The 16,390-nt window shown below is 36.3% G+C and overlaps 1 protein-coding gene across 2 annotated transcripts in view; it reads left to right on the forward strand.

The window, feature by feature from the left end:
* The window catches only part of LOC143244892 (tyrosine-protein phosphatase 69D-like), a 295,265-nt gene that overhangs the window by 183,154 nt on the left and 95,721 nt on the right, over nucleotides 1-16,390 (forward strand). For both annotated transcript variants that reach the window (XM_076490367.1, XM_076490368.1), the window contains exon 3: nucleotides 10,621-10,917. In XM_076490367.1, coding sequence (XP_076346482.1) covers nucleotides 10,621-10,917 — 297 coding nt within the window. The remainder of the gene's footprint in view (nucleotides 1-10,620; nucleotides 10,918-16,390) is intronic.

Raw genomic sequence — 16,390 nt, forward strand, 5'->3', positions numbered from 1 at the left:
GTTTTCGCTATTGTTTAGGGTCTTTAAAAAAAAAAAAAAATTATAGCATGGATCGGCGTGTACAACAAATTAATACTTTTGCAAGAGAATCTCTTCTGAGAATAGGTGAATACCAGGAGTGTGGAAATCCCAAGGGAAACTATTAATGTTAAACAAAGTTTGAGTACAGTTTAATCGTGTAGTCGACAGAGCGTTCTTCCTCATCTCTATATTTTGTTTTTGTTTGAAGACTTCTGATAAAAAATAAATGTTTTGATGCCTCTTTTGTCAAGCATGTTCCACCAAGCTATTACGTTCTGTGAGATTTTTAGTTATTTATTTGCACGATTTGTACAAGTATTGAAGCAGCTTATTCATGTATCAATAATACAATCAGTTATGTGAGAGGAATTTTTAGTTTATATAAGATTTACCTGTAATCTGCATAACTCTCTTACAATTGAGTATTATTTCAACGACCGAAGTAAAGATTGTTCTGCATTTCATTCTTGTTGGTATTTAGTACCCTTCCTTTATTTTTTCAATAACTATGTTTAACTTTAATATTTCAGGCCTTTATTTTGTTTGTTTTGAATTTCGCGCAAAGCTACACAAGGGCTGTCTTTACTAGCCTGTCCCTAATATAGCAGTTTAAAACCAGAGGGCAGCTAGCTAGACATCACAACCCTCTGCCAAATCTTGGGCTACTCTTTTACCAACGAATACTGGGATTGACCGCATATTATTCCGGCAGCTGAAAGGGCGAGCATATTTTATGTGATAAGGATTCGAATCCGCGACCCTCAGATTACGAGTAGGTCGCTCTAACCACCTGGCTATTTTCAGGGAAGTCGTTGCTGGACACTTAAAATTTTCACAAGCTCCAGAAGAGAAAACCTGTTCTGATACATTTACTGAATTTTTGTCTTCTGTTGGCTGTACAGAAACAGATTTTCAGAAAAGGAATAAAATATAATCCCTTTGTAGAATTCCCATATTTTTTATTTTGAATATTATTCGGTAGAAACACGGTATTTGTAAGTATTGGTTAAAACGGGTGTATTGCATTTATGAATAATGTTCTTTTACTACAGAAAGCTGTTTATTCGCTCAAATCTAGTGTTATACTTTAAATTGATAAATCGGTTGAAACTGTACAATGAGTATTTTGTTAGTTTAATCGTTAGGAATAACTGGTGCCGTACATTCAATATGCCACAGGTATAAGAGGGGCAAGAAATCAAAAAACGATTTAAAGAAGTATTCGTAACAGTGCACGAAAACAGCCTAAGGATTAGAATCAAATTCCATTACTAGTTTGATTTGTAAGTTCAGTTTAATCTTTCCTTTTCTCAAGCTACTTTCTGTTGTTTTAGCAGATTAGACATGTGTTAAGGCTTAGGACTATTCTGTAACTGTGTGTGTGCTTCTTATAGCAAAGCCACATAGGGCTATCTGCTCAGCCCACCGAGGGAAATCGAACCCCTGATTTTAGCGTTGTAAATCCGGAGACATACCGCTGTACTAGCGGGGGGCATATTCTGTAACATTGTACCATTCCCTAATGGCGCTTCTGCAATCTGTATATTTTTATTCTCTTTGTGGTTCAAGGATGATGTGTCTTTTATAGTGCAACTCAAAATTGTTAAATCAGTGAAGATTCTTTCTCACACTATGTAACGTTTGGAGTGTAAGCATATAATCAGGATTTTGACTAAAGGCAAATTTGACAAAATATTAATAAATGATTTCGACATGAATCACAATTAAAAGATTTCAATGTAAAAAATTTAACAAAGCTCGTTATAGAAATAATTAAATCCACCACAGCCATCGTCATTATTTTCATGTGAACTTTTCACGTTTCATTCAGGTTGTTTTTCACATTAATTGCTTTTCATTTTTATTTGTAATGTGACCATTTCTGACCTATTTTTTGTTTTCTTTTATTTTTTATACTCAGCCTTATATACAACTTTTATCTTTTAGTTTGTATCATTTTTGTTCTTTAAATTCTTTCTTATTTTTATATCAACATATAAATGGTTTTCCATCAATTCTCATTTCAGAATTTTTTATATATCACGTACGTAAGTGAAAATGTTAACCAGTAAATGTATACAAGATATGTTTTGCTGTTCTGCTTCTGTTCTTGTTAGTAGAAAATAATTTGTTGTGACTTTTGCTTTTTTTATTGTTCTTCCAGCATCAAGTGCACTTCTTTTTGCACTTTTATTAACTCGTTGACAGTCCTTCGATATTGTAAGAGGATAGCATAGTTGTGAACCAACTCGAGTTTAGGAATCAACTTTTTCCATGATTTATTTTTATCGCAAATTTGGTAATCAGCAACTGCACTGCCTCATGTGATAGTTAATGTCGCACGCTTCATCACTGCCACAAACGCTGCCCATTTTGTTACATCAGTCTGGTTTAGATGTTTGTTATCTAGTGTGCGTTGTTTTGCATGCGCTTGCAAACATATTTTTATTGTGCAACTTTCAAGTGTTTAAATATAATTTGTTCCTAATTCCATAATATGGATAAGTGGATAATTTGAAAATGAAAGAATCCAGATGATTGTGAACACTCGGAAAATAAGGACAATTTAATTGATTCTGGCATTACTGCGAAAAGAGAATGGCCGTGTGACTGGAAAAACGTAAAATGAAAATTTAATGAAAGTTGGGAGTTGAATGTTTGCAGTGATGAAAGTTAATAATTAGCTAGTGTGTCTTTTGTGTAACATACTCTTTAGGAATAATAAAGTATACAACCTTAAGCAACATCTTAACAATTTTCACGACGAATTTGATGTAAATTTCCAGTTGATAGCAAAAATCGTATGAATGAAATTAGTCGTTTGAAAGCACAACTTCATTAACAAAATGGAGGCCTAAAAAGGTTTTTATCATCGATGGAACTAGTTACGCTAGCTAACTATAAAGTGACTTGGATTCCAGCTCAAAAAATTTTCTGATGCTCAACTAGTTAAAGAAATATTGATTGTTGTCATTGAAACTCTGTTGGAGAATTATGATTCAAAAATAAAAGATGATATTCTTCAAAAGATAAATAATTTGCAATTAAGTCGAAGAACAATTGTCCACAGAATGCTAGAGTTAGTAAAAGACATAGAAAATCAGTTGCTTGAACAACTAAAAGATTGTTTGCATTTTTCTTTAGCATAGATGTGTCAACAGATGTTAGTGACACTGCACAGTTTATAGTTTGAGTTGAATATGCAATATCAGACCTTCAAATGAGGGAAGAAGTGCTTGGCCTTTGTGAATTATAAGATTGAACATGTGGAAAAAACATCTTTGAAAAATTTCTTGAAATGTCAAAAAAATTCAATGTGGATTTTAAAAAACTGATTTCTGTTACAACAAATGGTGCTCACACCATGACTGGGGCGAAATTAGGATTTGTTTTTCTCTTTTCAACCAGCATTTAGTTGAAAATAATGTGAAGTTCACGCTGGCATCTTTCCACTGCATTTTGCATTACGAAAATTTATGTGCTCAGATGTCTAAAAGTGACGAATTGAAAAATTTGATAGACATTATTGTAAAAATTATGAATTATATTGGAAGTGAAAGCTCTCTCACCCATCAATACTTTGTTGAGTCTTTGAAGAAAAGCAGTGACTGTACTTTTGATGATCTTACTGATTTTGAAAATGTAAAATGGTTAAGAGAAGAAAAGTCTTGAAACGATTTACTTCCTTATTTCCCCAAATAAAAGAGTATCTTGTTGATGAAAGTAAAATTGAAAATATCCCTGAAATTAAAACTTTGTCAGGGCAGTGTAATTTGCATTTTCTGTGCGACATGATGGTTCACTTGAATAATTTGAATACGAAGCTTCAGGGAAGAAGTAAAATAATAAGCGAGCAATCACAATCTGTTCGTGAATTGCAATTAAAGCTAAACCTCCTTGCGGAAAAGTTACAAAAGAATGACTTGACACATTTTGCAAAATTGAATAGTTTTTAGAAAGTAATAATGACTATGATTTCCGTGATGCTAAAGATGACCTCTGTGTAAAGTGGATCAAAAAATTTACCTGAAACATTTGAATCACGTTTCTTTGAATTTGAAAATTTGAAATTGATATTTGAATTTTTGCATGATCCATTTCAATTTGACTTAGGAAATGTCAGTAAGGTATGTGTGTTTGTTTTCTGATAGCAAAGCCACATTGGGTTATCTGGTGAACCCACCAAGGGGAATCGAACCGCTGATTTGAGCGTTGTAAGTCCGTAGACTTACCGCTGTACTAGCGGGGAGCGTTTCAGGAAGGAAATTCCATCTTTTTTGTTTTAGATAAGTGTGGATTTTTAAGACAAGATTCTTACCCTGCAAAGTGTAGAAAATGTTCTATCAAAGAGATGTGGCTCACTATTCTGGTAAATGAGAATATTCCAAATTTAGATATAGCAATTTCAAAATTATTTTCCATGCTTAGATATACAGGAGTGTGTGAATCAATATTTTCGACGCTAGATTTTCTCAAGTCATGATACAGATTTTGGCTTACTCACATAAATTTAGAGGCAGAGCTGAGATGCTCATTGACCATAGATATCAAGCCTAATTTCACGAAACTTGTTAATAGAAACTTCCGTCAATGTTCACATTGAAAGTTAGTTGAAATGCAATTATTTTGATTAAACTAACATCTTTCAGTTTTTGTAATAGTGTGGCCAGCGTTGTTTTCATTAACCACAATTGTAGCCACTATGAAAAATAAGTTGCCCACCCCTGATCTAAGATGGCATAGAGAGAAGTGGGAGAAACCATCAGCGACTGTGCTTACAGTGCTTGTGTGATTGGAGCTCAGTATTGCTGGCTTATTTCTTTTCGTAATACTGTTCGAAGAACTGCAGGCAAGGCATACCTACAAACTCGACGATCCTGTGAGAACTTCATCCACTTTTTGTGTGCAATCTCCGAACCGTCCTTGGTGGATTTATGACATTTAACGCAATGGTTCGCTAGGAATTCCCAGTTGGTAGTATGTCGTCTGTGATCAAGTGACACTTTATTACATCTTCGTAACGTAGCTTTAATCTAACTCTGCCTTGCTGGTCAGAGAAAACGTCTCCATAAAATAGTCTTCCGAAGTCTTATATTGGGGCGTACGAACCACATGACCAGCCCAGCACAGTTGTCTTTTAAGAAGCATAACTTCTAGGTTGGGCAAATCGGCGCGCTTCAAATCCTCCTCTTTGATAGTGCGGTCTTCCAAAGATATATTCAGGATTTTTCTGAGATATCTGAGTTATATACTGGACGATCAATTTATATGACAACGACAGAGTGTTTAAGTCTTCTTTAAATATAATATAAAGCTCAATAACACGGCTTGACATTATTTGCACTTGGTCATATGCCACACTGTTTAAGACTCGCTCGTATAATTGCCCAAAAGAGATGCTGCTTGGATCTTGTGGTCAAGCTCTGCATCGAGGCTGTTGCCATTAGCAACTGTACTATGGAGTTAAGTGAACTGGTCAAGCAATGTTTAGTTTGTCGCCAGAGAAAAGAGCAGTTGGTTCCATATAGTGAGAATTAGATGATGGCTGATATATAACTTTAGTTCTTTTTATTTTAATTGTTAGTCCAAAAGCTGCAGGTACTTTGGAAAGGTGGTCTAGAATGGTTTGCAGACCATACGTATAGCGAATTAGATAAAAAGGCTGCATCATAAGTAAAGTACAACTCTATAATGCAGATTTCCATAGTCTTAGTGCGAGCACTTAGTCCTGCGAAATTGAAAAGACCGGCATTGATTCTTGTGTGGATGTAAATTCTCCAAGCAAGATTAGCAGATGTGCGATCCAAAATAACAATTAGAAACGGAGAATAACGTGAAAGCCAATATGCAACCTTGTTTGACACCATGCACTATGAGAAGCCTTCCACATCCCCGTGTGATACCTGTTCATTCATGTTATCGTGAAATTGGCGAACAGTTGCAACAAACTTCTGGGGACAGCCAACTTTAGCAAACAATGCTCATCCACAATGCTACTCTTCCTATTTTGTCGAAGACTTTGATGAAAATTCGACATATAGCAACATTTTGATATATTATTCGCAAATTTGTTGCAAGGAGATCATATCAGTCGTGAATTTTGTTTGTTTGAAAACTGCATTGACTTTCTGGTAGCATATATTTGGAAATTGTTTGTAGCCGTCTAAGCTGTATTTTGGTCAAAATGTTTCCTTCTATTGATAGGAGCAAAGTATCCCTATAATTTCCACAGTCATTTTCAACCCCTTTACGTTACAAATTAGGACATAATTGAACTCCTGAGGTAGTTACACAGCTTGCCACATCGTTCAAAAAGGTATAATTCTAATTTTAATACCAGTCCTCCACATTTTAAACTTTTGGTAGATATACCATACAAGCTTGGTACTTTTTCAGTTTTAATAATTTTTACCATCTTCACAAGTTCTTCCAGAATTCGTAGGTTGGCGAGTGTTTTCGTATGCTTTACTCGACCACAGAATTTGTGGCCCGCTGAGTTTGGTAGCTTAGCCAGGTTGGATTGAGTGGGCTATGGTTACCCCTCCTTGTTGTTGATTCACGGCCATCACATTCAAACTGCCTATATGCAGATAACCAACTAATGACTACCAGGCAGAAAGCGTTTATTAACTCGTCAGGACAGCGCTTTGATAATCGAAGATGATGTAGAGAATGCGAAAGAAACCAACAACTCAAACTTCCTTCTCATTCCCAGCCTTCGTTAGTGTTTAAAGTGCAGGAACAGTCGCGAGTTGTAAATGTGCCGTTGATCTGAGCTTCTGAGGAATGCTAGAGCATGACGGTTGTTGGGAGAGAACAATTCGGGTTTTATTTCAAAGTGATCTTTTGCTAGACCAGTGGCTGTACGTAGTTAACAGCACAGATCCTGCCCGTTGCAAAGCTCAAAACTAACTTAAGCATGCCTTGTCTGCTGTTTACTCAGTTAATCCAAGCTTCTATAAAACAAGATAACCTACTCCTGGTTTGTCAAAGGATTCACCATATCCCTAGTTTGGGAGACTCCGATGTTGTTACCACTTGTGAGGGTGATACTCCAAGTCTACTGAAAGGGAAAAGGAGTCTTACAATTTATTGAAAAGCTATTAGCAACACCTAAGCCCTATGCCGTATTCAATGTTCAATAACTACAACTTAAACATAAAGATAAATCTGCAACTGATATGCAATCCTCTTTTTAACTAGAACTAGTTTGATATTTATATCATGTGTAACAAAATTATCTAAGTCCAGAACTGCACGTATCTAATCGGGTGTATCTACATACATATAATAGTTGTATGTCTTATGTCGACGTAACTACTTCGCAGGGTAAAGATGGATTTTTACCAAAATTGGTAAGAAGGTTAATTAGGTCCATACAAAGGAGCATGCCTATTTTCAGTCTTGCGGTGTTTAGAAGAAGGGGTTACGTTTATTTTGCAATGACAAATAACGGAAGCAACTTTTCCTGTTTTAAGATAACCTTTCATTAATCGTGAGTTTATGTAACTTCTGTTCAGATGGCGGTTGCTTCAACCAGTGTATTTAAATATAATAGAACTGTCTGTTATATGTCCATGTAACTACTTAGAAGGATGTAGATGGATCTTCACCAAAACTGCTATATAGAATTTCATTGGATCCATGGAGATATAAACATTTTAATTTTGCGGTTTTCATGGACGTTTTAGCGTTTTAATCCCACTACGTCACTCCTCTGTAAGTGGATAGTCACAAAATGTGGTATGGAGATTCATTGGGCCCATGGGGAGATACGTACAAATGTTCAGTTTTGCGATTTTTACAATTACATATAAGGGAAGCAACATTTTTTGTCCAAAGATAACCTTTTGTTAATCATTAATTTACATAACTTCTGTTCATGAGACAGGTACTCCAGCTACTTTTTAAAATATAACTTGTTTTTTCGGTGAAATATTCAAAGGACTAAAAAGTATTAATCCTTCAACTGCGGTTAATATTATATAACGTTAGCTTAGGCGTCCATGGATGACATCATACGATGTAAGCATATTGTGCCCAACCTTTTCAATAACCCACTGCAAAAATTTACGATTCTTTGTGCATAGGGTGATAGGCAAATTTATACAAGCCGCGGAAGAGGGTTAATCATCAACATTAACAGCTTAATCAACTCCATAAAGTAGTAGATTTGTGTATTCCATGTTTATAAGGCTTTTTCGATATAATATTTTCATTTGTTCGTCTACGTTTACATATAATATTTGTGTAATGCTGCTTATCATTTGTTAGACTTGACAGTTGGATCTACGATATATATTTTTTATGTTATACAGCTGATGAGTTCTGAGACTGTACAACATGTACGTCTTTGTCTTCTAGATCTTTCTATTGATTAAAAAACCACATAAACTTGCATACAAATAGGCAACAATATTTGCCTTATTAATTCCCGACACCCAGCGATTGATGAACAATGTTTATGGGCTATGATGTTATTGTGCATAATATATATATACCGAACATTAATTTAGTCAGCATATACAAATTCGTTTATCTAGTCAATCTTTCAGAATACTTAAAAATCTGTTGGTCTTTTGTTAATCTTTCTTGTTGTCTCTGTTTATATCTGAAACAATTATTGGAAATAACTCAAAAAACAGTGAAATTAAATTTTACTATTTTCAGCCACTTGCCTCGAGTTCTGGTTGTGCAGCTTTTAATTACTCACGCAAGAAAATAAACCGTTACAAGAAGCAAAATACTACACTTTTTTTGTTGTTTTTGCTACGGATGAGTACATATTTTTACCAATCCCGAATATAGTCCATTTAAAAAAAAAAGCATATTGATCAGTATAATAAGTTTTAACTAGTGTATTCTTAAATATAAAAATGTTGCTCGGAATAATAAGTTATCGTTTATTTAGTTAAGTTGCTAGGAAACGCGGTATAGAATACAAGGTTTCGTTTAAAATTTGTGTAATATTTTGTCTCTCTCTGTCTAAGTTTAGTGACCCGACATGGCCAAGCGTGTTAAGACGTGCGACTCGTAATCTGAGGGTCGCGAGTTTGCATCCCCGTCGCACCGAACATGCTCGCCCTTTCAGCCGTGGGGGCGTTATAATGTGCTGTCAATCCCACTATTTGTTGGTAAAAGAGTAGCCCAAGAGTTGGCGGTGGGTGGTGACGACTAGCTGCCTTCCCTCTAGTCTTACACTGCTAAAGTAGGGACGGCTAGCGCAGATAGCCCTTGAGTAGCTTTGTGCGAAATTAAAAAAAAAAACTAAGTTAAGTAGTGGATTACGAAATGTTTGGTAAAATCAAATTGTATATCAGTAACGTTTTTAATTATATCTGTATGATATATGAAACAAATTCCCTCCCTAAAATTAGGTTTCAACCATTTGTTAATAAAAAAAGAGGGGAAAGTCTTCGTAAATTTCGCGAACACAGTGAGTGTATGTAAGTGAAATATGCTCAAATCATTTGAATCTCGGCTTGAAATAAGCCAGTCTATCGATTTCATGTTAGCTATGTAACAGTAACTGCTCAGATAGCTGCATGACACTGACAGTATTCTTTAGTTATAACATATATGAGGCTTCTCGAATAGTATTTTATCCAAAATAGTTGAATCCGCTAAAGTGGTTAAGTTTTAGAGATTGTCTTAAGAAGGTACACGAGTGTGTTATTGTTTGATTACAGTATCGTTTCGCGGAGAAACGTAACTTATGCAGTTAAATATATGAAATAAATGACAAAGAATTTTTATTCATTTTTGAAAGTAGTACACCGTAATTTTAAGAACGTTGTTGTTATTCTTCAGTAAAAGCCTCTCAGTAACCATGTTTCATTTGACACGAAAAAGATAAGTCCATCTTTGTTAATTTCGTCGGGTTTATTTTAACTGAGCAATAACGACTATGGCCATTCTTAAAAATTACAGGCCAAAAGAACCATATGAATTATCCACTAATTTATCGTTTATTCGAGAAATGTGACATTTTTATTTGTCAATGACTGTCTTCACACACCAACGTTTTAATAAGGGATAAGCATGTGTTGAGAAAGGAATATTTGTGTTTTACTGAAATATTCGATTTACCCTAACAAGGAACGATTCGTTCGCTCATTCGTTTGGAATTAAACACAAAGCTACACAATGGGTTATCTGTGCTCTGCCCACCACGGGTATCGAAACCTTGCAAGTGCGCAGATATACCACTGTGCCACTAGAGGGCAACAAGAAAGGAAACGGATCTGATTTGTAGACTTACGTGAAACAGTAGTTTCAATGAAAAGGCTGAAATTTCAAATAGAAAAAAGTAGTATTAGTTTCCGTTTCATATTATTGTCTCTCACCGTAGCTCGTTGATAAGTCTTCCAAGGATTAGAAATGCACCAGGGAATTGTTCTTCGTGATTTTTTGGAAATATTCAATTCATTTAGGAACTGAAGAGCTGTCTTGAAATATTGCAAAAGCTCCCTTTCACATCAATTCAGAGAACTAAAATGGGAAAAAAACTAAAAAGGTGTGTCAGTTTTATTTACTGGCTTATTGATGCCTAGTTCTACTATTATATGACTTCATATTATTTGTATTTTATTTTTACAGTACCCATTTTGATTGAGATTGTAAAAAACAACACTGCTCAGCCAGCTAACACCAAAGTCCAATTACAATGTTTGGTGACGGCCTTCCCCCAGGCCAACATTCAATGGGAGAAGGATGGTCAACCACTGAAAGTAGAAAAGGGGCGAGTAGACATCCAGACCACACAGGTCAGCGATGTTCTTGTCCTGGGATCAGTAATGATTGACGCACTGAAAAGGAAAGATAACGGAACTTATGCATGCTTGGCTTCTAATAGCCACAACATGTCAAGATCAACGCAAGAAATCACTGTTCTGGGTAAGTCTCCATTTCTTTGTCTTGAACCTTCATTCAGTGAATGATCCTTTGGAAGATTTTACTCACTAGTCACAGAGGATGTTTTTGCGCAGTTAAAAGAACTTCCAGCTGAAATATTGTTAAATCGAGTTATCGATAATGCGTTTAAAATATTTTGCGTATGTCAAACATTTATGAAATACCATATTTAAGCATTCTTTCTCAGGTAAATATCCCCAATATATAGTTCAAAGGTTAGATATTATTGATAGGTAATGGTTTAAAAAAGGAGTATCTTTTATGTTATTCGTTATTTCAAATTTATAGAGTAAAAATGTAAATATAAGATTTTTATTATGAGATCAGTTTTAAAGTTGAGATCTCATTAAATTTCAAACCTATTCAAGTATTTTTATTTGATGATTTTGTTTATTTAGTATTTATGTATTCTTTCAGTAAAATTTCTAAAAGTTAAAACACACACACACACAGATCTGGTTTAGTTGACTTGACATGGCGAATGGCGAGGTGGTAATTGGCAGTTGACTCGCAATCTGTAAGTCGCGGGTTCGAATCCCCGTCCCACCAAACATGCTAGTCCTTTTAGCTGTGGAAGCGTTATAACTTTACGATCAAACCCACTATTCGGTGGTAAAAGAGTAGCTCAACAGTTGACGTTAATGGTGATAACTATAGATAACCCTCATGTAGCTTGCCACGAAATTCGAATAACAAAACTAAGTAAGGTAAAAAAATTTAAGGAGGAAAAGGTTAAGATTGTACCTGATTCTGCCAGGCCCACCCAAAGGATCTCAACACCGATAAATAGAAATATATTTTTAATGACATAAATTTTTTTATTTAAGTTTCCATTAGAAAATTTAATAGGAAAATTAAGTCTGTAACTATGGCCTCGAACAAATTACATAACGAATCAATGTCCGCCGCAGGTTCAACCTTATGTCTACGGATTTACAATGCTAAAAGCAGGGGGTGCGATTCCCCTTGGTGGACTCAGTAGATAGTCTGAATAAGTAAAACGTAAACAGTTGTAATATAATGTATAAAATTATTAACAGTTGGGGTTAGTTATACTGTTCTCTTTATCAAATTTCTTAGTTCAATGGTAACTTCTATTCTCTGTACTGAGTTTTAGATCGAGAGTTTTAAGTGTAATATAAAAACAAAGACGCTTAACTTTTAGTAACGATTACTCGAACGCACAACTAGTAGAATTGCACTAGTAAGTTATACGTTGGTATCTCCCAAACAAGAAACCGGCAACTCACGTGTCAAGGTTGAAGTGATGTATCAAAGTTAAATGGACAACACTTTAAAGCGTTGTTCCTCTTACCAAAAATGTAAGTTTTCTGGTTGTCTCCACTCTCCCAGTTCGTCATTTTTGAAAGCGGTTTATATACCAAATTTCTTCCTTTAGAGCAAAAGTTAGTGTACGTATTCAAATTGTTATTTAAGTGCTGTTAGATATAAAAAGTCATTTAGTTTAAGAGTTCTTATTTAGTTTGTTTAGTGTTTTAACATTTAATGGTCATTTAGTTTTCATAACAAAACTGTCAAAAGTTAAATGTTTTGAAAGCGATAGTTGTGACTCCTCCCCAGTGGTACAGTGTTACGTCTCCAGACTTACAACGCTAAAAACTGGTTTTCGATACCCGTGGTGAGCAGAGCACAAATAACCAGACAATTGTATAGCTTTGTGCTTGATTCAAGACAACAACAGTTTTAACAAGTTTTTTCACAAGACTCGTTACGAATCTTGCACGTTGTATGTGCAATTTAATTTTTGTACTTGGTTTTAGCAATATTTATAGTTGATGTCACCTTACTTGAAGCTTCTACGTTTTCCTAGTTATGTGAATATCGTTGTCGCTAGAGAGCTGGATATTTCTAGATCTTTGTGTTGCGTGTTACGAGTACGTTCAGCTACAGAGTGGAAGTAAAAAGTTAAAGAAGTTAGTGAAAGCGATGTTAGATTTCATTTAACCGTAACCGACAATATCTAAAATGAGTTTTACAGTGGTATTGAACAATAGAGCTAAAGAATAATGATTTGTCATGTGAAAGGGTGTTCTAAAGTGAATCAGCCCGACTATATGGACTTTGACGAAAATGAGACAATTATTTAAAGCTCTGGATACAACTGTAATAATCAATAGTGTAAAGATTGGTGTACATGAATTTAACTTGTTTTGAATATTTTATTTTAAAGTTTGTTTTCCGTTCATTGTTGATGTTTGTCGTCAACAAGTCGCTATAAAGGATTCAACCTTATAAAATCTGTTAAGCGTCATCGCTTTGAAAAATAATGTTTAAATACAGTTAAGTTTAAAAGCGTAAAGTTATTTGGTAAAGAGATACAATAAGAAATGTTTCAATCAACTGGAAAAATTCATTTTTCTATTCAATTACAAAAATTTTAAAGCTACACATTGTTATGCATAAAATTTTGTAAATTTGCGGGATACATTTTACCTCAATAAATGCATAAATCTAAGCTTGACTCGCCCGGTATTTTTTCTCTCTACACAGAGAACTTTTACATTTGATGTCTACTTTCATATGCCCAACATATATTACTCTGTATCGTTTTATCGAAGTCAAAACTTGTTAAAATGAAAACTTCCACATTTTATGGTGCTTCTCATTACCAACAAAACAGTGAGAGCATTTGATTCCTTTCTTATATTTATTACATATAACAACACATATGTCTTAAGACGTCGGAATCTTAAATACAGCATGAGAAAGATGGCCAATGAGGTCGCGTTCTTTAATATAAGATTCGGAATAAATTTCGAACCCTCTGGAAAATAGCCTCTACGTCACATAAAAAGTGTCAGAATGTTACATGCCGTTTCACGAAGCTGTACATAAAGGTTGGTGGATGGTCGGCAACACAGCTTCAAATCAAACTTAATGGAGAAAAAAAAGTGATAAAACGAAAAGTGGAGGCGCATAGAAAATTATTTAGTAATCCAAGAAATTAAGTTCTTTTTTTTTCCGTCAGTGTGCATTCCTGTACGTGGTAAGAGGGCCTTCCTGGAAAGGTTCTGTTCTTTCAGTTTACTTCCTCTGGAATCTTAACATCCACCTACGTGTTTCCCATGCGTGGTGACCCGTGAATGGGAGGAAAGGATCATGGTGGTTGAGGGGTCTAACCCTAACACACCACTTTAACCTTAAATTCCTGTAGACGGGCGGCCGCTGGTGTGGCCCCCCTTGGGTCAGTCACCTGGCCCACTCGGGCTTGGGTCAACCAAGTACCAGTGTTGGATGTTCTCAACAGGTGTTGTAGACATTGTATCTGATGCTGGTGTTTGGATAGAGTGCTCACGAGACCCTGGCGTTGCTGCAGTGTCCTTGTTTGGAATTGTAGTGCGTCCCCTCGTATGGCTCCATGGACGGTGGTGTCAGTGAGCACCGAAATATTCCTTTTTTGTTATGAATCCTTTAAATAAAAACTAAAATAAAATAGTAAAAAAACAGTCTATAGGTAAACGACCACGTCTTGAAGATTCTGAGCACCTGTTATACCTCATTTTCTTACGTTACATTCTCTTTCAGACAAACCTTTAGGGCAACTGTTTCCCTTTTCCATTCAGGAGGGACTAGAGGGACATGCTGGCTCTCCAAAGTCAGGAAAGAAGCTTCGATCTCGTGACATCCACATCTCAACAGAGTGAACTCCTCTTGCATTCAAAGGCAATTGGGGATATACCTATTGAGGTTACACCTCACGCTACTTTGAATTCATCACGAGGAGTCATTGTTGAGATGAATTTGAAGAAGATTCCCAAGTCAGACATTCTCGCTGCTTTCTCCACCCATGGAGTTTCTGCAGTGAGGCGTATATCCACTCGCAAAGATGGAATTACTATGCCGACCAATGTTCTCATTCTGACATTTACATCACCACATTCACCTGCCACAACCAAGGCAGGATATCTTAATTGCAGGGTATGACCATACATTCCAAACCCTCTCAGTTGTTTCCAGAGTCAGCGGTTCGGTCATAATTCCTTGACGTGTGCTCGTTGCGGGAGCAAAGGATAACAATGCCTATGAGTGTGGAATGGACCTTCATTGCGTCAATTGCAATGGCTCTCACACGTCCTACTTTCGTTCTTGCCCTAAATGGTTGTAAAAAAGAGATGCAGTGTTTGAAAACAATTCAAGTACTCACGCTTAGGCTCAAAGGTTGCTGTCCACCATTTCATCTCGGACGTATGCTGCTGCACTTCGTTCCACGACCACACTGGGAGTGCAGACGAATTTCTCGGTGCCTCCAAAATAATCGTTCTCAAACCAAATGAAAAGTTTTTTGATGCCCATGGTTAAAAAAGTTGATTAATCAACTTTAACACCCATCTCTCTCCCCAACATACATTTCAGCAAACCCCAAGATCCACTTCCTTTGGTTCCAGGTACAGACATTTCCTCAGCTACATCTTCTTCTCTCACCTCAAGATACAAAACAATCAATCGTTCACGTCCTCAGTCGCTGTAATCCTTTTCCAACAGCAAAGACCTGCCCAATCGACCTAGGGCAGGATCCATGGAGGTCGATAGACCTCCCTTGAATAAATATAGTAAAGAAAAAAGGCGTGGTCGTAAACAGAAAGGTTCTACACCCAATTCGCCTACACATAAGTAAAAATGGCCACCTTGATACAATGGAACTGTCGAGGTTGACGTTCTAATCTGGTTGACCTCAAAATACTGATTGCTTCCTACCATCCTGTATGTCTTTCCTTACAGCAAGCATTTCTGAAACCTGCCAATACAGTCACCTTTCGGCAGTTTTCTTTGTACAGAAATTACAGACTGTGTGATGAATCAGTGCATGGAAGGGTGGCACTGTTGGTTGATCAGCATGTGCCCGTCCTGTTTTTGCCACTCGACACACCCTTGGAGGCTGTAGCCATTCGTGTTTCCTTGGGTCATACCATCACTGTTTGTTCTCTCTACCTGTCGCCTGGAGAGATCTATGATCAATCAGACCTTGATGCTCTCATTGAACAGTTGTCATCTCCTTTTTTAACCCTGGGAGACTTTAATGGACATCATCCACTCTGGGGAAGTGCTGATATTGATTGGAGGGGTCGCTCCATAGAGCGTATGCTCTCTGATCACAACCTTTCTCTTTTCTTCCGTGATGACGAGAAAATCCACTTGTAGAGAAAATTATGTATGTAAAAACGGCTAATCTGAGTAGAGAAAGCACTGTGTGGCTTTAACTTCTCTCTCTCTCTAAAACCACTTGCATGCACTTCTGCTGCCAATGGGGTATTCACCCTGAACTCCTTATCGGTGAAGTTGTGCTTCCTGTGGTCCCTAAGACAAAGTTCTTGAGGCTTATCTTTGATCATAAGCTGACCTTTATAACACGCATCAAGCAGCTACGGGTCAAATATACAAAAGCACTGAACATCTTCCATGTCCTCTCTTCCACCACTTGGGGAGCAGATCGATG

The sequence above is a fragment of the Tachypleus tridentatus genome, chromosome 2 (assembly GCF_004210375.1).
Source record: "Tachypleus tridentatus isolate NWPU-2018 chromosome 2, ASM421037v1, whole genome shotgun sequence".
In the NCBI taxonomy this organism is placed as follows: Eukaryota; Metazoa; Arthropoda; class Merostomata; order Xiphosura; family Limulidae; genus Tachypleus; species Tachypleus tridentatus.